General features: G+C 35.7%; 2 protein-coding genes across 2 annotated transcripts in view; one reads left to right on the top strand and one right to left on the bottom strand.

Moving 5' to 3' along the window:
• LOC149801243 (MORC family CW-type zinc finger protein 3-like) overlaps positions 1-16,326 on the bottom strand; it is a 65,693-nt gene extending 49,367 nt beyond the window's left edge. The window contains 6 exon segments of the mRNA XM_089955316.1: positions 761-896; positions 2,266-2,416; positions 4,904-5,151; positions 12,350-12,482; positions 15,901-15,973; positions 16,259-16,326. Of these exon segments, the coding sequence (XP_089811442.1) occupies positions 761-896; positions 2,266-2,416; positions 4,904-5,151; positions 12,350-12,482; positions 15,901-15,973; positions 16,259-16,288 (771 nt within the window). The 5' untranslated portion in view covers positions 16,289-16,326.
• Positions 16,327-22,167: 5,841 nt separating this feature from the next.
• On the top strand, positions 22,168-22,659 carry LOC149801242 (uncharacterized). The gene has a single exon (XM_089956781.1). The coding sequence runs from the start codon at positions 22,168-22,170 to the stop codon at positions 22,657-22,659; it is 492 nt and encodes a 163-aa protein (XP_089812907.1).
• The last annotated feature ends 1,914 nt before the right edge of the window (positions 22,660-24,573 follow it).

The raw sequence follows: 24,573 nt of genomic DNA, 5'->3' as shown, positions 1-24,573 counted from the left end.
AGCAAACAATTGCACATGAAGACATGTTTTATATCCATCTTTCAAAGACCTTACATTGTTTACAATTTGTGCACTTGACTGTCACCCCTGTGATAAAGAGAAACCAACTGCAAAATGTATAAGAAAGTGTAAACTGCCCAATCAAAATAACTTAGAAGTTTAATAACTGAAAACTAAAGCACCAAAAACGTGTCACCGGTGAAACTGTTACCAATCAAAATCTCATGTTACAACAATGAACTGTATGATATTGCAAAAATATGAATATTTTCATAGGAATTCACAAAAATGATGTATGTGCCATATACAACATTTTGATTTACTATACCACCAAAATTTAACAGTCAGTGGTTGAATTTGAACTCAAAATAAATTGGATTCCTAAAGATACATGTTTACAGCATTAAGTTAATGATGAAAACTGGTTACATCCTGTTATACCATTATCAACCTAGCAGGTAGAAAGGGGAGTTAACCTATAAGAACTGCTCCCTTTATGTATATCATACACAGACAGAAAGAATTCTTTTTGTCTTTCAGGAAGGGATGGATATTGAGGTAGCAGAGAGTAATTTTAAAGTTAATATGATCAGATAATGTATTTGATGATACTATACAAACTGACAAAATTCTCATTTCTGTTCAATTTTATGAAAATTATATACATCACTAAAGGACCAATCAGGAATTTTTCAACCCTTAGAAAGAGATAAACAGCAAAAATAGACAGAATGACTAATGTACAGGCAAAACAGGATACCCTTAAAGAACGTCTGTATTCTGGCTGGTACTGAATTATCGGTCTGTTGATGCTGGTGAGATCAATGATATGAGTCTCTGGGTTTCGGATGTCAAACGGATCACTGTTAAAATCCAATTCAAGCTTTTCACTAGTCCTGGAAAACCAAACAGTAAAATCATTAAACACTTACACTACAAGATGTCTGAAACTATTTCTTTTGGTAATAAGGACATAAAGAAGCTGACCACTCTGGTGGCCTAGTGGTTAGAATGTCCACCTCAGATGCAGAAGGTCACGGGTTCAAACTCTGAGTCATACCATAGACAGCATTAAGAGGTTAGTGTCAGGACTGGTCGGCCTGGTGTCAGGATAATGTGACTGGGTGAGACATCATGCTGTATGTCTGCAGCATGATGCCCCAGTGCTAAACATCACTATAAACTGCCACAGTGCAGACATCATAGCGATATGACTGAAAAAGTGTTAAACCTATGCTAGAAATCCAAATCACACAAAGACACAAAGAAGCAGTAAGTGACATCCACATTATTATATTCAATACCTTTCAAGTATTAATAATTTTAAATGATTTTATGGTTGCTACAAATCACAAATTCAAAGACCCAATTAACTTTGATCCTTCTGTGTAGATTGTTGGACCACTCCTGAATCTAAAAATTTGTGTAAGAAAACAGGGTTTATTCTAGGATGAGTGACTGCAGGATTTTAGCAAATTTCGAAACAAATTATGGATAAAACATGCAACAAAATGCATGATGCATTATAATTTAAAGACTTAACTTTGTTTTTTTATTAAATCCCTCTTATATTCAGAATGGAAGAAGGAATTTCCACCTTAAATTTTCAGTTCCAGAAACAACCCTACCATTGAAATGTACCTGTTCACAAAACCACAAAAACCAATATCCATGAAAAATCAATGAATTCACATTATTTAGTGAGCCATGTGAGGAAGAATGGGACAAAGTCAAAACATTTGAGGAGGCAGAAATTAAAGTTGGAATAAAGACTTAATGACTTCAAGAAATTCATCCTTTCCCTAGGTTAGATCAAGACTTTAAAAATACATCTAAAAATAGAATGAAACACGACAAATGAAGCACTTTTAATTAGCAAGAAAACGTATTCATATTTTGTCAAAAGAACCATCTGAATTTCATCATTTAATATGCACAGACTTTCTGATTCTGTATTGTGCTTAGCTTTGTTTCATTTAAACATATATGACCAAAGAAAGGCAGTTTTTTTTCCGTTTAAAAAACCCAAAGGCAAGGGTACTCTGATTACTGAAAGTGCCTTCCCCAAATCCTAAGTATTTTTTTACTGAAGGTCTTAATAATAGCAGATCTGAAAATGAGGGGGAAAAAAGAACCTGTCTATATACAACTTTCTGAGCATTTTCAGACATTTTCTGATCTATGTAAGAAATTTTTAAAAAACTTTTCCAGGCTTGTAAAGTTAAACAAAATTGAACCTATCCATAATATAATAAATATACTTACATTTTGAGGTTATAGATAATGATACTTGTTCCATGGCCAACTCGATCTAGCCCTGACAGTTCGTTCAGCAACTCCGCCTCTCTATGAAAGATGGAATGCGTAAGAATTGCATTTAGATTAGAGGTTGTGTCTTGATCAACTCTGCATTTCCCTGTTCACTGTTAAGGCTGTAATCCTGTTATTTGCAACATGAAAACCTAACAAAAAAACAACATGAGGCATATTCTCTGAGACTGCAAATTACACACATAATGTCCAAACAGTTATCTTCCAAGTCTGTATTTATAATCAATAAGTCTTCAATGAAGCTGTAAATGTATTCATACATGTATGACTCTCCCAATGTAATTAATTAAAGGTAAAAGTTCTAAGTCACAACAGGGGCACTGACTATTAAATTCTGTAAGAAAAGAGTGAAAATCTACCTTGATATGGGTCTTCCTATCATAAACATTCATACCAAATCTGATCCAAAGCATTTAAGTCCATTGAAGGGACTGACACTCTACTGGACAAATTTTTTTTCCTGGAATTCAAAATTAGACCAATTATACCCTTTAACTGCTGAGTGCTGAAACCATCTTTGATATCCTTCTGTGATAACAAGATTGTCATGTTGGCAGCTGACAGACTCTGGATCCAATACTTTTGTCAATTACATTTACAATTACGATGTGCAGATATCAATTACAATTTCAATTACTCAAAGTTATGACTGTTTAATTATTACAATAATTACAAATATAATTACTTTTGAGAAAAACTAATTAGACACGAAGAAGACAAATAATTTCTGTTCGAGTATTTTATGCATCTATCAAAAATATATATTAGAAGCAAACATAAATATACTGACCTAAAAATGATTATGTTTGACATCATTTTTATAAGAAATATTTGATAAGGGGTACAAATATGCAAACCAGTTACATAAAATGCTGACAAACACTCATTTGACAGTCTTCACCTTTCTGGCATAAAGCTCTAGCCAGCGATTGAGAAGTGTCATTCTAATGGCGCTGATGAGACGAGGATCGAGACCGATAGACATTCTGGTGCCTATAAGCCCTATATTCACAACAAAAACAAATCCCTACAGTCCACATGTTGAAAATCTTTTATATACAGTTTTTTTACCTAAGGACTTGGCCTTATTTCTTCTTCTATATTAATGCCTATATTTTTAGTGTAATAACATCTCAGGTTAAGACAAATATGTATATTTTCCCTATTTTATAATTTGTTTGAACTTTCAAATTACATTTATCTTAGCTGTTGTATTTGACTTGTAACTGAACAATTTTCATCTGATTTTGTATTTCAACACATTCAACATTTAGCCAAAATATATTATTGCTGTTTCTAAAAAAGACTTTAAGTATATATATATATATATATATAGTTTTCTTAACTATAACTTAACCTTATTGCTTATTCTATATTAATTCCTATAATATTAATCTAACACCAGGCAGTCAAGATAAATATGTATATTTTCTCAATTTTTATAATTTGTTTGGAATTACAAAACACATTTATCTTTGCTTTTGTAACTGACTTGTAATTGAGCATTTACACAAATCTAGACCTTCAATTACAAATACATCATATCAGTGATGTACAACGGCATTTACAAATACAGTACAACTGTAATCAATTACTCAATTACACCAATTACATTGTAATTAAACCCAAGTCTGGTGGTGTACATATTGGATATCAGATGGGCACCATTTTAATTTAAAACAAAGTAGACAACATTAAGGGGAGTAGTGACAACATTTTCACAACAACTGTCTAGTCAGTTATACTGAATGCACAACTGGCACCATTTTCATTTAGGACCCACTATGTATCATAATAAGTCTTTATGTGAAAACCATGTGCTGACATAACCATCCATTTGGAAGCAGGCATAAAAATATTTTCAAGATGGCCACCCTGGTGTGTGTGTGTGTTTTGGATTTATAAAGTAGCTTTAACAATTTTTCAGTCATTGTTATGATGTCTGCAGTGTGGCAGTTTATAATGATGTCTAGCACTGGGGCATCATGCCACTGACACCAGGTGGACCAGTCCTAAAATTATCCTCTTAATGCTGAGCACTAAGCAAGGAAGCTGCTAGTACCATTTTTATAAGTCAAGTAAAATCAAGAAAAACATTTCAAGAGGACTTTTAGTGGAAAGCCCATGATAATATGCCCATTAAATCAGGAGGAGTAGTGATAACAAGATTTTCATTCTGTCCAGTGTTCCAGCCATATTAGACCCCAGATCAGTGTCTTGGAATTGTGTATAGTTACATATTTATGTATCATATATGAACAAAATACACTCAGGTTTCACTGCTGCATAGGAGTAGCAACAAGATTTTGAAGACCACCACTGTTTGGCAGCCATAATGGATGCCAGATTACCACCATGTTCCTTTAAGACCAACTGGTCACCATAGGAAGTCTTTCTGGTGAAAACCCCATGTCAATATAACTTTCTGTTCATGAGGAATTGCAATAAAATGATTTCCAAGATGGCTGCCATATTAAACATGTCTTGGAAAATAGCAGACTGGCATGTCTTGCTTGTAATGTGCCACTACTAGGTATAAAATATCAGAACTAAAATCTTTAATATTGTAAACTAATCTGAAAATTTTATGCAAAAAGGATATTTGAAGGTAGGTCCCAAGTCACAATTGGTACCAGAACTGATTCGGCATTAATATTTTTCAGGAATGTCTGGGAGAGAAGTCCGACACTCATTGAGTCCTTATTTCTGGTGAAAACTATAGCATCCTTGCCAAGTCGCATGGAACCTGATTTGAAACCATTTCCATAGTAACCTATTGGCTTGATCTTTCCAATCTGTTTCTTCTCACAGTAACCAAAACTGAAAAAAGATAAGAAACTATTATATTTTCTTAAATTTAAAAATAATGACAATTTTAGTTTTTGATATCTAGTGCTTTTCTTACACTATTTTTTATTTATAGTAGACATGAAAAATTAAATATTGAAATCATTCGCCTGAAAATAATTTTACATAGCAATATAGATAAACATCCATCATAAAACATTCAGATATATACTTGAAGATTACATGTACATGTATCAGCATATAAATTGTACAGTTAACTAAGGTAATGTATACTTATCCTGTCCATAAGTGAACATCACTTCTTTTAATTATATTCACTTCTTTCCTCCAGTGTTAAATATTTTCTTCTTTTTTTTTGACAATACATACCATTGTTATAAAAGTAATAATAATATCAGTGATCAGTTGTAATAATGACTGTAGCAGTTTTGATCAGGCTTTAGGTAAATAATAAGGAGAATATACAGACAGAGAGTGCGTACTTAATTTTTGTCCATGACTGAGGGCTGTGCCTACCTGATTTTGGTCACAACATTTCTAAGAATTTTCAAAATGTTTATTTGGGTTTGAGTTCATGACCTGATCTTCTTTATGAGTTAGGGTTTTTCCAGAAATTCCATTGTGCCAAATGAAATCTGTATAAAGGATTGGATAAACAATTACTCATTCCTGTTTTATGAACTGTCTGTGGAATCACTTACAGCCGTGTTCAGATATAATTCTAGAGTAATTGTTTATTTAAATTATTTCAAATGTTTCTTATTATCTACTGTCAAATCTGGTGATATTATGTACAAACTTAAAGTTTCCTAAACTGAACAGATCAAAAGTCAGACAAATGTGCATTACTGCAATAATCAAAGTGAACACAGTGACAATATTAACACTGGCCTTAAAATTAATATGAACTGCTCAAAATAAACTAATCGGAATTTGCAACCTTCAAAACCAAAACATCCTCCGCCTCCTGTCTTGAGTAGTTAAAGAAGTTCTACTGCGGATTCCTATTTAAAGCCATGAAATATATGAAGCCAAGTTAGTGAAAATAAAGACAGATTTTACAGTCTTGTCAAACATGTGGTTTAGCGATGTCGGACCATATACAAGGCATTACTGACAGATATTATGCGTTCAGCTCATGTTTAACACAGTAAAAGTTAAACAATTAAACAAAAGGAAACAAAAAAGAAACACTAACAAGAAATTCCACTTAGATAAAGCTAATACCAAACCAATATATAAAACTGGAGGCTATTTGTTTACAGGAAATACAAGTTTATCTATTGAAGATACTCATTTCACTACTATGTTTACATAGTCATAGTAGGCATTTTGGTTGAATTGCAAAAGTTAAGATGATACATGTCCAAAAGAAATTAACTGCTACTGCAATAAGAAAAAGAAAAAAACAAAAACATCTGCACATACCCATAGGGGTGCTGAAATCCATTATCCATATTGTATGAGTCAGAAATTTGTTCATACAGGTAAGCAACTTTTGAAAGGATATTTGTTCAAATGGGCAAGTAAACCGTGGCCTGTAACTTGAAAGGAGGCAGTAGTTCTCATTCTGTCTTAGCGATCTTTACATAAGTGCCATTCATAATTAATAGCAAGTGCCATATGGGTGCGTTGTATATTTACGTAGTGTATGCTGAAATTTATTGATTAGCCAGGAAACCAGCTTCTATGAATAGAAACAATGGAAGCAGACTGTACTGATTTAGGCAATGTCTTTTAGTGGTTACATCTAAAAGAATTTCATTGGCTGGAGGAAAGGCTTCCTTGACGAATCTCTGGACTCCTTGAAACCACTGTGAGTGACTTAATTTCCCCAAAAATGCATCTGGAGGATCGTTTTCTTATAATGCTAGGGCCTAGTGGTGAAACACTGAATGAAAAGTCCACAAAATGGGCTAAATTCAAACTGGACTATAACAGAAAATACAATAAACAAAAGGAAAACTGAAGTTAAAAGATTCTTGGCTGCAGACAAAAAAAAGGTGGATTGTTAACAGGACAGGTTTTCACAAAGGAAAAACAAAGCAAAATACATGTTGGTACAACAAAGGTCCTGGAACAAGGTATCTCGCACATAAAACCAAGCATTCAAGTTCTCAGCCCAAAGCACAATATTGTACTATCATCTGAGTTCTCAACCCAAAGCACAACATTGTACAAGCATCTGGGTTCTCAACCCAAAGCACAACATTGTACAAGCATCTGAGTTCTCAACCCAAAGCACAACATTGTACAAGCATCTGGATTCTCAGCCCAAAGCACAACATTGTACAAGCATCTGAGTTCTCAGCCCAAAGCACAACATTGTACAAGCATCTGAGTTCTCAGCCCAAAGCACAACATTGTACTATCATCTGAGTTCTCAGCCCAAAGCACAACATTGTACAAGCATCTGGATTCTCAGCCCAAAGCACAACATTGTACAAGCATCTGAGTTTTCAGCCCAAAGCACAACATTGTACAAGCATCTGAGTTCTCAGCCCAAAGCACAACATTGTACAAGCATCTTAGCCTGAGCCAGCTGATGTAAGCATTATGCAGGATGTCTCTGATAATCAACAAACAGTGTGGACTGACATTTCTGTAGCCATTTAACTTTTTTCAAAGTTAATTTTCTCCTTATTTAAATTGCCAACACAATGATTCAAAGGTTTGTGTAAACTTTATTGGTTCCCATGTTTGTAGTCTAAATATATCTTTCACCAAAATACTTTACATTTCACCAATCCATACTGCATGCATCTAAATGGTGCAGCTTAATAAAAGTAATGTTATGTATATTCAATCTGCATTGTTTGCTAGGTTTTTTTATTCATCATATGCGATGGGTATGTAAAATTGTATTTTGTAGTTGATTGTCACATTTGCTAAGCCCAGATATTAAAACATGTATAACTGTCGCAGAATTGTGTTTGATGTCTAAACATTGGTGCGGACTAGAGTTAATCTCTTACGCATGGTTACTGTGACCCACCAGAGAGTGGAATCTTGAATCGACACAAGCGATAGATCATGCCAACTGGACAAAGGCTTGCCGTATCACACCTACATGTTAACGTTTTGTTCAAAGATCAGAGGCAACCCGCAGGATGAATGGGGCATGTTCTCATCCATCCCCACATGGACAGACAGCAAGAAGGACATTGTCCGCTAAGTTTGATTGGATCAGTTCACAGCGATATACAATCAGAATTGAGGTAGAGGACATGATTACAATTTAGATCCAACTAGCAAGTGAAAATTTAGTCTTGTCTAGGAAGATTGCTGAGCAATATAGGCTTACTCCAAGAAAGCCACTCGTAATTTGGCAGTAGAACTTAGAAACAAATTCAAATGAAAGACAAAGCTTCGAAAAGGTGAGTGACCCCACTATAACACAGTAGTTTGGAGCCATAGAACCAGACTGTGTTATAATACCGAACCGTGTTATAAGCAATCAGGTCAGTTAGCTGAAGAAGATCATGCATGTACCCCAAAATATCTGTACGGGGGAGGTAGATAATAAATGCAGACAGTAAAATAAGTGTTTCATTGGCAGTTACCATTTTAAATTGATGCCTATTAAATGAGAAATACACCTGTAGTAAAAACAGAGAAGGCATATACATTTTACTTAATTTAGAGAAACATGGATTGGTACACATACGTGTATACTGTTTATATATACATGTTTAATGTATAGCATAAATAGAGTATCAATACCATGTACTCACCTACAAATCTCATCACATACATTGAATTTCACAATACAAGTAATTCCATAGAAAATATGCACACATAAAGATTTAAAATATTCAATAATTTTGTCACAGCTCATACAAGTCTGAATTCAGTGGAAAAACAGCACAATCAGGTAATGGATGATGAAGCACATTTACTTTTCAGTACATCCCAAATCGGTAAAAATTAGTTTGTGTTTTAAGTCGCCGTTGGTGGCGTTCGTAAGCACAAACTTTTTTCCTGCAAAAAGGAAACCTTTCACAGCTGAGTAAACATGTTCCAGTCATGTTGGAAAATGAAAACAATCCATCAGATTCCATTGCTTTTATTTAAGTTTGGTACTGACTTCTTTTGAGGAAGGTTCCTTGTTTTTACTGAAGATTGAAGTTGGCTTTTGAAGTCACCACTAAAGGACAGCTTTGGAGAACCAAACAAATGCCCATTTGTTATTGTGGTGGCAACATCGAATAACTGTACTGCACGATAGAGACATATTTTTTTCATTTGCTTAGTATGTTTTCATAGTAATCAGTGCTTCAAAGGTAATCTGTTTTCTTTGAAATTTCAGCAAACTATTTTATCTGGGTACAATTTTTAAAAAAGGAATTGGCTGTCATTTGGTCGATTGTAGTTACTGTTCCTTCCTGCCTAATGAACAGACCAACAAGAGGGGAAAATGTGAGTCTTCTGAGTGAAAAGATCCACGTACCATCCACATATAGATGTCAGTATATGTAAATATATTACTTACTAGCGAGTGGCCGCAAATCTGACAAAGATAGATTACGAGATAATGCCTCGTCCGGTTGATCTCTGCTACCAGAAATGTCAGCAACAAAAACAAGGTGGATATCTCACAACATACAGTACTCATGCTAGGTGTCAACATAAGCGGATTATGATATAACAATACACTGTTAAGATGGTTTGGCAATATGGACAAAGAATTTGTTAATGTAACAATTTAAATTTCATATAAAATCAGGTTTGCAGCTTCCTTTCACGGGGCCTCTAAATTTCTCCACTCCAAACCAATGGTTGGATATACAAGTTTAAACAGCCAACAATGTCACCAATAATTCTTTTTTATCAGCAGATGGAATATTTTGCTCCAATAAGGGGGAAAAAAAAACGCAGTTTGCAACATTGGCAAAGCCCTGCACGATCCCAGAATAAAGATTTTACATGTTATTTTGCATACTTTTAAGAAGAAAAAAAACTATTTTTTTCGTGTACAAGAAAAATAAATATAAAATTTCAGAAGCCACGCCATGATTGTCTTGTATTACGGTATTCATTCGCGATTTCTTCTCCAAATTGATATTAAACTTTTAATGTTTCGTAATTTGCAGAAAGAATTTTTCCCATGTTCGAGAAAAATACATGTATATAAAGATTCAGGAACCACACCATGACCATGTTATATCCGAATTAGTGTTATAACAGAGCATGTTAATAGAAGGGTCACTGTACATAGAATTACCTTTGTAGTGTTTCATTAACATGCGCATTTGAGAAATGGGCTTGAGTTTTATGAAGAGAATTATGTAGATTGGTAGCTTGTGGTCATAATTAGTTTTGTAATTCGCTATTAGGTTACTTCATAGTAAACCAGTACATTTATTAATATGCTATGTTAGAATTTATGCATGCTTGTTTTGGAAAATGGTTGAAGTAGGTAGGATTAGTTACTATGAACATATGGATATATCAGAGCATGGATATTTGTGTACTCGGCATGAGTTGTAAAGTAAAGAAATGCATCTGATTGTTGTGGTATTGTATCCGAAGAAATTTAAAAGCCGTTATCTGATGATAGGCTGGGTGTAGTGTAAGCTGAGAGGGCTAAGGAAAATTTTTACCATCCCTGTGTTTTCACAGGAAGCTTTTTTTGGGACAAAACTTCCAGCTGAGTCTCGAGTCTCCAAGAGCTGGAGACAGAAATGAGACTAGCAGAGCAGTCGGAGTCGACCAAAGTCTAGTCAGTGGCAAGAGGGTGTATAGAAGGTGGAGGAAGAGGAAAAGGAGTCAAGGAGAAGAAAGTGGAGGGGGAGGAGGAGTACAGAAAAGTCAAAGAGGAGAAGGAATTTGGAGAAAGTCGGGAGGAAGAGAAGAAATTGGAAGGAATAGGAGAGAAGATACGAAGATGAGTAGAATACAAGGAAATCTATTTCACACTACTAATCAAGTGATGCAATAGGCTATTACAGGGTCAAGCAGAAGGAGAGTACAGTGTACTTGGGAAATTTGAATCATTTGACTATTGAATAGTTACTAAATTGTTATTCACTGAATTTCACTTTTTTGTATATTCAATCATTTAACCATCAGCATTGCTGACTGGGGGCTCAGAGCTTCACATCCATCTTTCACTAATTTAACTTCCAACTAAAATCGAACCTAGACAGAAGTTTATTTTGAATAGCTCTGTGTATATTTCACTGTAAGAATATGTTAAGCAAACAATTTAAAAGTGACTGAGGGAAAGAAAAAGAAAATCACACCATTTCTCACAATTTTTAATTTCAATAACTGAAACAATCTCGCTAATACTTACAAGTGATTTCTTTTCCCCTTATTTGCTTAAAAGCAGAATCTCTCTTTCTCTCTCTCATTACAATATTACACTTTGTATATTCTGTCAAGCACCTAAATAGTCTCAGGATTATTTGCTGGAAATGTATCTTTCATCTATCAAATGTATCAGTGTGAAATCATTTTAACAGGGAAGTCTCTGAATATTAAATGGCACTGTGTTCATCTTACAAAAAGCATTCTGCAACATGTACTGTAAATGAGCTGGCAAATTCCTTGCACTGTAGAAGGCATCTACTATTACATAATTTTATTTCTGTAACTTTCTAATTGGGGTAATAAAATTTAATCTGTCCACTATGAACCAAGATTTGAATAAAATACTAAATTAATTATGTCATACTACAAATACTCCAAATTTGTGTTCATGATAAACAGCTTTCTTTGATTCAAAAGGAAAGTATGTTAACCAAATAGTTGGTTATCAGATCTATCCACAGGTCATTTAGACATGCCTACATTCCTTGTCACCATGCCTTAAAATGTTCAATTGGATATTAAATTGCAATTTCAAAGATTTTACGCTCAGATTATTGTTTTCTTTGATTACAGGCAGAATTTCTTAATTTAACCATTGCTGTATTACCTCAAATACCTATTTATCTCCACAACTGCTTCGAGGTGAAAGAAATCTTAAAAGTGACAAACTATAAATGGAAAAGACTCCTAATCACACAATACATACATGATCCACAGTGCCACCAATTATTAGATCTGTCCTTTGTAACCCCTGGTTATAACAAAGAAAGCATCACAAAAAATATCTTATATGCAGCATTAATTTTTCATTATAGTAAAATATTTGTTCAAATTTGTATACATCAAGTTCAACATATATTTGCAAGATCTATAAATCTGTGCAGTAATGGCATACCTTAACATCTTGTGAAGTTTATCCTGGGTCATTCCATTACCATTGTCAACAAAGGTCAGACATACAGTTCCGTTAATAACTCTTGTGTCAATTCTGAGCTCTGCTGCATTGACATCAGGATCATATGCATTATCTAAATTGAAAGATCAAAAACACAAATCATAATTTTGCTTATAAAAGAAGCCATCAAATGAAAAACTTAAACTAAGGCGTAGAAGATTCAAGAAAAGGTAGTAGCCTACTGCCAAGCGCTGTAGCGTCAAGGTCATGTGTGACACACTAAAGTGGGTGGTATTATAGAAAGGTAGACAGATGTAGCTCTACAGTGATACCAAATAATCTGGACGTTTAGTAGCACTACAAAATAAAGAGGGAAAAACCTAATTTTTTCACCCAAAATTTGCTCGCGGTCAGAATACAATTTCAGTCCAGATTTTAGACTTTTTGGCCTCAGATCTAAGGCAGATCAGTCTGAACTGCAGAGACTGGTGAACCTATGCAAAAAGTAGGATCAGGTGGGCATTTGGAACAAAGAGTGATCTCGAAGTGATAATGACGGGTTCATTATGCAAAAAAAAATAAAAACTTTTACCCTTCTGCTCATGCGTGAGCAAAATAACCAATGAAAAACGATGTTTTTAACACAACTAGGCATTAGGCTAATGGAAAATCTCTTGAAAGTTGATGTATTATGATGTATTCAGAAACAGTAACCAAAATGTGTTTCCTACTAACATTTCAAGTGAAAACGACATAGAAAGTCCTTTATGCAAAAAATAAATAAATATAAAATCCAACATTTATCTTTCTGCTCATGCGTGAGCAAAATAACCAATGAAAAACGATGTTTCTAACACAACTAGGCATTACGCTAATGGAAAATCTCTTGAAAATTGATGTATTAGGATGTATTCAGAAATAGCAACCAAAATGTGTTTCCTACTTGCATTTCAGGTGAAAACGACAAAAACCTCCAGGGGTTAATGAGTACATTTGGATGACGTCACCAAAATTTGAATATTCCTTGTGTATTTAATCACTTGTGCATCGACATTGCACATAAATTACAAATTTAGCCATTCCTTGACAATTTGAAATTTTTTCCAAAATCATTGTTAGCTCATTAACCCCTGGCACCGCGGTTACGTGGCAGGAGGTAGTAGCCTACTTTTGAGCTCTGTAACGTCAAGTGTAAGATACACTAAAGTGGGTGGTATTATAGAAAGGTAGACAGATGTAGCATTACAATGATACCAAATAATCTGGACTGTCTAGTTGCAAAAAGTAGGATAAGGTGGAAATTTGGAATAAAGAGTGGTCTCGATATGAAAATGATTGGTCTGTTAAGCAAAAAATAAATTAAAAAATCCAGGAGTTAATGAGTTAACAGATTTTAATAAAGCTTTTGATAATGTCTGGAGAGTTATCCTACAAAATTGTTACCTTCTGGAGTCACTGGCAAATGTTTTATAGTTATATAGTCTTTATCCAAACATTATCATATATTTTGAAAGGTATATGCCCGTGATGGGTCAGTATATACAAAGCACAAATTAATTTATGTGTTTGCCATTATTCAAATAATTCCAATAGCCCAATGCCCGGGCTCCTCTAATTTTAGTTCAAGCCTATCCTGTATTCTAAGTGAGGCACCCGTCGAGCTTGTCGATTTTTTTAAAATTTACCTGAGGAAGCTTAGATCGCGCTGATGAAATGCGTAAATTAATTTTCAAGATGTTGACATACCTGTCATAACATGGCACAATCTAAATCAGATTGAAGCATGGCGTGTCATGTTAAAATTATGATTTTGTACTCCCAAACCCAATGAAAAAACACAATTTTCAGTAATCTTCAAAAACAAATTGGGGCCCCGAGTGGCCGAGTGGTCTAAAGCGCTCTTCGTTACGGATCACTGCCATCTCACCTCTGTCTGCGTGGGTTCGAGTCTCGGATTCGGCTAATGTGGATATGTGAGAAAGCTTGCCAGTAGCTTCTCGTGGGTCGGTGGTTCTTTCCAGGGTTTTCCTGGGTTCTTCCTCCACCATTAATACTGGCCGCCATGTATAGCCTATCGCGTGCTGAAAAATGGCGTTAAACCCTACAACAACAACAACAAAAACAAATTAAATAAACACCACTTTTAGTATATGCCCATTAAATGTTGCATGTATAAACAGTAAACAGTCATGATTGGAGCTGATGTAAAACTATCCCTTTGTCAGTTTCAATAGCGGCAATTAAAGGCAATGAGGTCAAGTATAATCAAGTATAAACTGTCGTTTCACATATTACTTAACTGGCTGACAATAGCTAGTGAGATGTGTTTGAAGGCTACAGTCGATGAGTCCATTGTGCTAATTTGCATAGGTAGCATCAGGAAGTGGAACAACCCATTATAGGTAAATCAATCAGATGCAAGATGCCTATACAAGAACAAAAGTTATTTCACATTGATGCCTTGAATTAGAATGTTTAAGCCATAAGTATTTTATTTTTGACAAGTTTCTTTGAAGTCAGATTTTACTTCATAAATAGAATCCAAAGCATGATCATTTCAGTTGTTGGAATAGGTTTCAAGTATAATTCATTTTTTAAGTCAGCTATTGGCAAAGCCGAACAAAATTAAATTTCAGAACTCTTGGTTGATGGAGTTTTACTTTGTGAAGCATGCCAGCATAGCAATGAACACTAATGACACTTGCATTACCTTCAAACCCCTTTGAACCTAGTCACCAGCGAACTATAGAGACAAACAAAACATTTCTAACTCTTATATATTAATTTTTTTATATAAATTCTGTAATTTTGCCTGTATTTACATGTGAATGGAAGTAATAATTCAAGGTGAAGAAAATTCAACTTATATAAAGTCAGAACGAAAATTAAAAAATGAAAATTTTTCCACAAAAAATACATTCTAAAAATCTACAACTATTTAAAACATAAATCATATAAACATATCTTAATTTCTTTAGATTAAACATGTTTCAATAACAAGAAATTTCCAATTAAGTAGTTTTAAAATGTTTGTTGAATTCGCTTTTTCCAATGCTTACTCTATGCACATAAAAAATATACTCACAATGAACTTTTTCCATAAGTATTGAGATAAAATATTTTACAAATAATGATGAAAATACTCCATTGTGTTTACAAAATGTATTTAATCAATATTTAACATAATTTATTACTAAGTTGATTGCATATGCTTCAAAAAAAAAGAATGAGCAACACCTAGACAGACATTTATAATTCCTATATATTGTTTTTTTCATCAATTTTATACAAAAAGTAACTAGTTTCCATTATTGTAACATTTAAAACGTCTCTTCACTGTCCTTGTTCGTTTGTGCGGTGTTTAGAAGATCCATCCCTGGGTGGTTACAATTACCACAGTAGCCAATATTACCAGGGTGGGATTAAACCACACCCGTAACACTGACATATAATTGCCTATTCTGTCTTTTCAGACCTACATTTTTCGATCAATAACTCCGTTGTCGGAATATCTGACCGACTAACCCTTTAAGAAATGAAAGTAAAATTACCTATCAACTCCGCAATAGCGCTGAATGCCCAAGTATGACTTGTGGAATTCCCGTGCAAAAATGCCGGGCTGACCTGAAATATAAGAAAAGATAACGAAATGAAACAATTTTTTCAAAGAGTTTTTCATGTCAATAAGTCATGAGTACCTTACTAGACTTCATGGCCTATATTAGAACGAACCTTGAAGCATGACCCGAATCTCAAGAGTTTACGAGTAATTTGACTATTTTTTCAATGAAAGAGCTCCATAAGCCAAACGTATATCACACAGTACACGTTTTATCATAAACATACACATCATATCCAGGGAATATCAGTTTTAGCAGACATAAATGATAAGAAAACATCCAAAATTACCCGACTTGATCGGATGCCCCCTGTCGCCATCTTGGAAAACGAACAGTTAGTAATTTTGTTCCGTTGCATTCTCTTGATCCGGAGACGCGTCGATAGCGATAAAACGCAGGGGCACGGACGGTATGAATAATAAATAAATAAATAAATAAATAAATAAAAAATAAATAAATAAATAAATCATAACCACGAGACTACAAATACTTGAAGTCAGTCAGTCAGTCAGACATACATACATACTACACACACACACACACACGCACACACACACACCAAGTCAATGTAAATACTCAAAATGGAACCAACATTTAAATGCACTTTAATACAAAATACAAAACATGAATAGTACACTATGTAAGTTTTAAAATGTAGAACTTGTTAGATAGATAAAAGCACAAACACAGGACTAAAAACTAAAAGTAACATTTTCATCTAATTTGTTATGACAAAAATCATCATTTTCATCATCGTCGTCTTACTTTTTATACAATTATTTTCAAATTTACCGCGTAACTGATTGAATGACGAAAAGTAGACGAGGATGATAATGATGATAATATTAATAGTAATAATAATGGTTAAAAGTATTTGCAAAATCGCTCTCAAAAAGTAGCGATTACGGCAATTAATTGGTTGACACGAGCATTAATATATTATTTATTTAAAAAAGTCCAAAATGGTAATAGGGATGACACAGGGACAGATGGACCCATATGGAGATAAGCAGAGTTTAACATTACGTATCTATAACGATGAAAACCAAGGGCGCCCGCATACAATTTTTTTTTTGGGGGGGGTAAATATGTAGTGGTCAGCTATTAAGTTTTACTTATGTAGGCCAAAACACTTTTAAATTTCTTCACTTTCAAGGTTTTTCCTCCGCTTCTTCCTCACTTTCTCCTCGTCGTCTTTTCTTCTCATTTTTCTCTTTCTGCACGTGTCTGATTTCTTCCTTTGGGGAGGGTACATCTTCTTCTTCATGTTCGGAATCCCTCTTAATCTTGCTTCTATTGTTTCTTAGGGCATTCTGAAGACCAATGTCATTTTTCCTGACAATGATAACAGGTATCTTGACTTTTGTCTCTTCTGACACCTGTCTTGCTTTTTTGACGATCTGGACACTCTGAAGACCAATGTCCTTTCTTCCTACAGATATAGCAAGTATCTTGACTTTTATCTCGAAAGGATGGGGAGTAGTCCGACGGCTTGTCTGAAAAAAGTTTTCTTATGACACTTCGCAAAGCTCTGATCAAAAGTTCGATCTGTGTGGGCTCTTCCATCGTTCTGCTCAGTTTGAGAGTAAAATGAATATTGGAAGGGAAGTCACACACCCTTTATATATATGCTGGTCTCACATGGATATAAAGTTACCCATTGCGTTTAAAATGTAATCATTTGACTTTTCGCAGTCAAGATGAAACGATCACATCATGTCGTGGAGAAAGGAGAAGATAGTAAGAGGCAGAAACGTGATTTATCGCCTCGTACAGTAGCTGAAGTCTTGGCACAAATTTATGCCAGTGATTTTGAAGATGACACGAGTGAGCCAGAATCCAGACCCAGGAAAAGCGACCCTCTAGAAAATTTAGAACGACGGCTTACACTTACACGGTGAAGTTTACACATTTCAAGTCCAAAGTACCACTAAAGTAAGCAGAGGGCTTCATCACCGAGGTGTGGGATTCTTTATTAACCACACTGAAGCGAGAATGTCAATCCAAAGAAGAGGATCGCTTGAGACTTTCCATCATCACGACAGTTCAAGTCCCCCGTTTGGATCGAGTTTAGCAGCCCAGGAGAATTAACAACTTCCAAAGTCATGGAAAAGATTCAACACGTGCAACAATCCAACGACAAGTTTCACGTCACCGATGGAAAAGCCACACTGTTCATGACCCACGTCTCTCTTCCTCAATGGACCGGGCGCAAAAAGGTGTTATTGGTAGACAACCTTCGTAGCATCAAGCGTAGCCTTGTCTAAATTAACAACGCTCAAGACCAGATGTGTTTAGCCCGTGTCATCGTGGTGGGACGAACGTATGCCAACAAGAACGACACCGCAGAATGGAAAATAGTCTGGGAGAACATTCGAAAATCCGTCCGAACCAAACAACGAAGTGAAGCAAAACTATTTTTACAGCAAGCTGGACTATCCAAAGACACAACATGTGGCATTCCTGAAATGCAAATATTGTATTAGGACAGAACTTTAAAACAGGTGCAGAAACCCATACATTTCACCACACGTGGATGAAGCAAAATTAATCACAGCAGTCACCCATAAATATGTTCTGCTTATGTTACACAAGTAAAAAAAAGATAATAACAAGAAATAGAGTAAACTAATATAAAAAATAAAAATAAAGAAAACAAGAACTGCATACTAATATTAGTGCTATAATTATTTAATAAGACTAGTCGTAAATGTAAATAACGTAGAATTTTATTGTAATATTTTAAAACTCTTTTTGTTTGTCATTGTATCTTTTCAATTTTTATTTAGTGTCGTGCCATGCTTTTTTGCTTGTAATTTTGAATTTTATTGTATGTCGTGAAGTGTTCTTTTCATTCTATTTTTTATTTGAATTTTACTTTGCAATGTATTTTTCAATGTATTTTTTTCTTCTTCTTTTTTGGTTGCATTACACTGAGTATTTTGCAGTTTTCTCGATGTATTTTTGAACTTCACTAAATGTCTGGCAATGTTTTTTTTTATTGTATATTGTCAATTTTACAGACTTTTTAATTATTATTGTATTTTTGATCTTTCACCTTTATGAATGTAATTTATTTTTCCTCTATCGAGCCTCGAGGACTCGGCTCAAATGACCCGGAGGGTATTATTAGGACAGAACTTTTAAGTAAAAGTATTACGATTGAAATTTATTCTAAATTGTATTAAAAGTAATTTTTCATTAATGTATATGGAAAATTAATTTTCCACTAAAATATATGGAGATAAAATTTATATATCTGTGTAATATAACTGAATGCTATTTTATAAAGATCGCACTTTACAAGCAGGTGCAGAAACCCATACAATAGTACAATACATTTCGCTCGTAACTAAATATCAAGAAATTGTCAGCACAAAATATACAATACATTTCGTTCCTAACTAAATGTCAACAATTATCCAGGGCCGGCGCTGCCAAATAGGCAAACTAGGCAGCCGCATAGGACGGTGATTTCAGGGGGCGCATTTCTCCAAATCAACAACAGTTTTGAAAAATAAATAAATAAATTTCAGTTTTATTAAGGGTCGTTTTTTATCCTGGTTTATTTAATACAGGGACAAATAATCGGGCAGATTCAGTCTGACCGAAACACCAGGCTGACCGGAACAAGCAAAATGAGTGAGTGAAAATCGCGCGTATACGAAACTTTCAGGACGTAATTACGTTCGCGTGTTTTTATAGGCCACGAGTGTTTTCGTAGAATCACGCGTATACGAAACCTTCAGTTTGCCGCGGAAACCAAATGAGGGCGGGGTAACTACTTATTTTAATGGTATAAACAAGGAAAGAACTGGGCAGACAAATTTGCCCATTTCATGAACTGGGCAATTTGACAGATCGGCCATAACATATATATATTCCAGCATGCCATGGCGGAAAAAAAGATAAAACCCTCTGGAGCCCAGTACCGCAAACGAAAAGCAAAACAAATTAAAGGGTTAGCAAAGCAAGAGGGGTTCTTCCTGAAGTACCTTCGTCCAGAGAAAGCAAAACAAGAACATGATGAGGGTGCTCTTGCTGAAATTAGCACTGGGGGCACTGAATGTTGTGAACCTACTACACATGATCAAAACTCTAAAACTGAAGTTGCTCAAACTGGGGATATTTCTTGAAGTCTTATAGAGGAGGAGGAAGAGGACAGCAAGAAAAGTGAGAGTCCTGCAAAGTCCCCCCAAAAAGATGTTATAGCACCAAGCTTGGATTACAGTGATCCTGTCACATGGCCCTCCTGTTGTAATGATAATTTGCGACAGCTTCTAGTACAACATGGTCCACATCAGGTTGTATTATATGATTTTCTCAAAGACTAAAAAGACAGAAGATTTCTCCTATACACAAGATTTCTTCTATACACTACAAGAGGAGACTGACAAATGATGAAGAAGAGCGCCGTCAGTGGTTGATATATTCAACCTCAAAAGATGTGGCATTTTGTTTTTGCTGTAAGTTATTCAGCAAAAGATATGGCGCATCATCTCTCCAACAAACAGGTTCACAAGACTGGAAGAACATTGGGTCAATTCTTTCTTCACATGAGAGGACTGCTGACCATTTAGAAAACTATCAATCCTGGCGTGAACTTGAACTGCGCTTAGCTAAAGGAAAAACAATTGATGATATCGACCAACAGAAAATTAGGCAAGAGGAACATTATTGGCATAAAATTTTGCAGCGCTTAATTGCTTTGGTACGAGTTCTTGGCATACAAAACTTGGCATTCCGTGGTAGAAATGAAAAGTTGTATTGCCCTGGCAACGGAAATTTTTTGAAGTTTGTAGAATATCTAGCCCTTTTTGATCCTATCATGAATGAACATTTGCGTAGAGTTAAGAATCACGAAACACTGGTTCACTATCTTGGAAAAGATATCTAAAATGAGCTTATACAGCTTCTAGCCAATGCTATAAAAAGCAAATTTTAACTCGTGTAAACTCTGCTAAATACTATTCCATAATTCTGGATTGCACACCTGATGTAAGTCATATTGAGCAAATGACAATGATTGTCCGTTTTGTTGATGTAATCTGAACATCAGATAATGGGATACCTGAGCCTGAAGTCATCATACGAGAACATTTCCTGGGATTTGTTCCACTAAAGGAAACTACAGGCGCCTTTATAGCAGAAACTCTTCTTGAACAGCTTGGGCAAATCGGATTATCAATTGAAAATATGCGTGGTCAAAGTTATGATAATGGGAGTAACATGAAAGGCAAAGAAAATGGCGTATAAAAGAGGATCCTAGACATAAACCCACGTGCTTTTATTGTGTCTTGCAATGCACACTCTTTAAACTTGGTAGTCAATGATGCTGCTAGGTGTTGCCTTGAAGCAACTACAGAGGCGTAGCGGGGGGGGGGGGGGGGGGCAGGGGGTACATATGTCCCCGGGCGCCAAGGTACAGAGGCACCAAAATGAGGCTTACAACGTTACATTATAATAAGTAAACAAGGGTAATATTCAAAAATGTCATTAAACGGGGAGGGGGCTGGGGCGCCAATTTTATAGTTCGTCCCCGGGTGCAAAATATCACAGCTACGCCTCTGAGCAACTACTTTCTTCAGTATTGTTGGACAGATCTATAACTACTTCTCTTCATCAACTAAGCGTTGGCAAATTCTAGCCAGTCATATATCAGACTTGGGTATAACTGTTAAACCATTGTGTGAAACGAGATGGGAGAGTCGGATAGAATCTCTGAAGCCACTAAGATATCATCTAGGTGATATATATGATGCTCTGATGCAGATCTTTAATGATACAAGCTTAACAAGTCCCTCTGGCAATAATTTCCGAGATGAAGCCAAGGCCCTTGCTGGTGCAGTCAGTAAGTTCAAATTTGTAGCATCACTCGTTACATGGTACAACATCATGTTTGAAGTCAACCTTACAAGCAAGGTACTATAAAGTCAGGAAGCTGATTTAAATACAGCTACAAGACAGTTGCAGACAACTAAGAAATATCTTGTGGACTGCAGGTCTGAAGAGGGATTTCAAAAAGTTTTGGTAGATGCTACTGAAATTGCAAATGAACTAGAGATAGTACCAGACTTTGAAACAGATCAAATTAGAACCAGGAGAAAGTAACGGCAGTTTGAATATGAGGCCCAAGAAGAGGCACTACAAGATCCAAAACAGAAATTTAAAGTAAGTTTTTACTATGCAGTTTAAGACATGGCCATACAATCTATTGATGAGAGATTCCTACAGCTACAACATTATAATTCACTCTTTGGCTTTCTGTATAATACATACAATGTAAAGGATAAATCTACCGATGATATACTTAAGGACTGCAAGAATTTGGAAAAATATTTGATGCATAATGTAAACAAAGATATTGATGCTGAGGATCTATGCTGTGAACTTTTAGCCATAGCTCGAAGACTCCCAAAGTCTATGCCACCAAAAGAACTTTTGGATAATTTCCCTAATGTTACTATTGCATTGAGGATCCTTCTCACACTTCCAGTAACATTGGCAACTGGTGAACGTAGTTTCTCAAAGCTCAAGCTTATAAAATCTTACATTCGCTCTACAATGTTGCAAGAGAGACTAGTTGGCTTGGCAACTATAGCAATTGAACATGCTCAGGCTTCATCACTTGATTTAGCTGAATTGGTTAAAACCTTTGCTGAGGAAAAGGCACGCAAAGTGAGATTTTGAATTGTCTTTCTGTCTGCATTTAGCCCTCAGCCAAATTTGGTTTCAGGTGTATTAGTATTGAGTGTCCGTTATGCTGTTAGTTCATCACTAATGTCTATCTTTATGTTTGTTTATTCTTGTCTTAATTTTGCAAATAAAATAGTATCAAGTAGTGCTTTTTGGGGGGTGTTCGGACATTTGAGCACAGAGTGGTAATTTTTTTTATAAATTACCCTTGGTCTGTGCTCAAATGTTGAAATATTTGTTTAAAAAATTTATTGTTTATAAATTTTGAAATTGATATTTTCGGGGGTGGGGGGTGGCGCCAGAATCTAACCTTGCCTAGGGCGCCAGATAGTCTGACGCCGGCCCAGCAATTATCAGCACAAAATACATTTTGCTCGTAACTAAAAGTCAGCAATTGTCAGCGCAAAATACATTTCGCTCGTATCTAAATGTCATCAATTTAGATTTGGGGGGGGGGGAGCTGCAGAACATTCAAATTATTATATCAATATGGGATGCGTTGCGCAGATGGTTCACACGATCGCCATGTAAAAGTTCAAAGGGGGATGTTCTCCCTAAGACTGAGCCAACGAAAAAACTGTGTAAATATCAGGCTTACGAAGAATTAATTCGTTCCTCCAGTCAGAACAGTTCTGTCGTTTCCTTACAGCGATTCCGTTCCTCATTCCCCAAGATGTAGTCGTATCTTCACGGCTATTGGTGACACCCTTGTTAGAGAGCATGAAGTACGTCTTTTCTCTTTCTCTCTCTAACCATGGGCAAAGACATTTTTTAACTTATGAGTTATCCCATCTCATAGCAAGAGATGAGAAGAAGGTTATGATGCAACTATATCATAACAATTGCAAGACGTCTTAGCTCCACGCTACACCTTGAAAGTGCACCCTCAAGAAGTCCGCGGACCTCTCTTGCTTCAAAGCAAATATTTCAAAGACGGAAAGCACATTCACCGTCTATTATCAAGATGAACATTTCGATACCATCACCAGTGTCACCGCATTCTTGGGATACGGTTATTACTGTGAGAAATGTGACTATGGCTATAACAATCGAGAGCAACACAAGCATTATGGATCGACATGTGAGGGATGTTTGGCCTCTCAACCCTTTCTGGACGAAGGGCAAATTTGTCACCAAATAGTGGACTTGGAACACGAATGCTACATTAAAAAATACCAACCACAACGAGAGGAAGATGACCAGACGAAAGGCAATTTCATCTTTTTCGATTTCAAATGCATGCAAGAGACTGGCATTCATATTCCTAATTTTTGCGTGGCTCGTCGAGCGTATGAGAAGTAGATCCAAGAGCCTATCTTCAGTCATTTCCCTCACTGCAGCAAGATTCCTGGAGAACGTGAAAAAGCTTTCGGGGACCTAACACGCTAGCCAATTTTGCCCTGTGGATCTTAGATCCCACCGACGAGACGTGGAGCCAAGAGTACATCGAATGTTATGGAGATTGTCATCGCTATGCCACGGTAATGGCTCAACATTTCTCGGGATACGATGGACAGTTTCCTTTAGATACTATTATACGGAACAAGGCACCTAACGTCCGAAAGTAACTTTGAATGGAGCCAAATCATTTCCATGCGCGTGGGACAAGTGCAGTTTAAAGATTCGATGAGTTACTTGACCATGCCTTTGAGTCGAATGCCTAAAACATTTAGAATGACAGAAATGGCCAAAGGTTATTTTCTGCACTTTTTCAATACCGAAGGCAATCAACATGCTGTTCTACCCCATTTGCCTGAGGCTCACGACTACGACCCCGACAACATGCTCACCGAACAACGAGAAGCTTACGGACATTTTACGGCGTTGCTGTGGAAAATTTTGAGAACTGTTCGTGGAACACGGAGGATCGATCCTTTGAAAAAAGCCTGCACCATGGCCAAAGAGTGT

Source organism: Sinohyriopsis cumingii, chromosome 4 (genome assembly GCF_028554795.1).
Source record: "Sinohyriopsis cumingii isolate HCF-2022 chromosome 4, ASM2855479v2, whole genome shotgun sequence".
In the NCBI taxonomy this organism is placed as follows: Eukaryota; Metazoa; Mollusca; class Bivalvia; order Unionida; family Unionidae; genus Sinohyriopsis; species Sinohyriopsis cumingii.
Note: the sequence above shows the minus strand (reverse complement) of the source record. Positions and strands in the feature narration are given on the sequence as shown.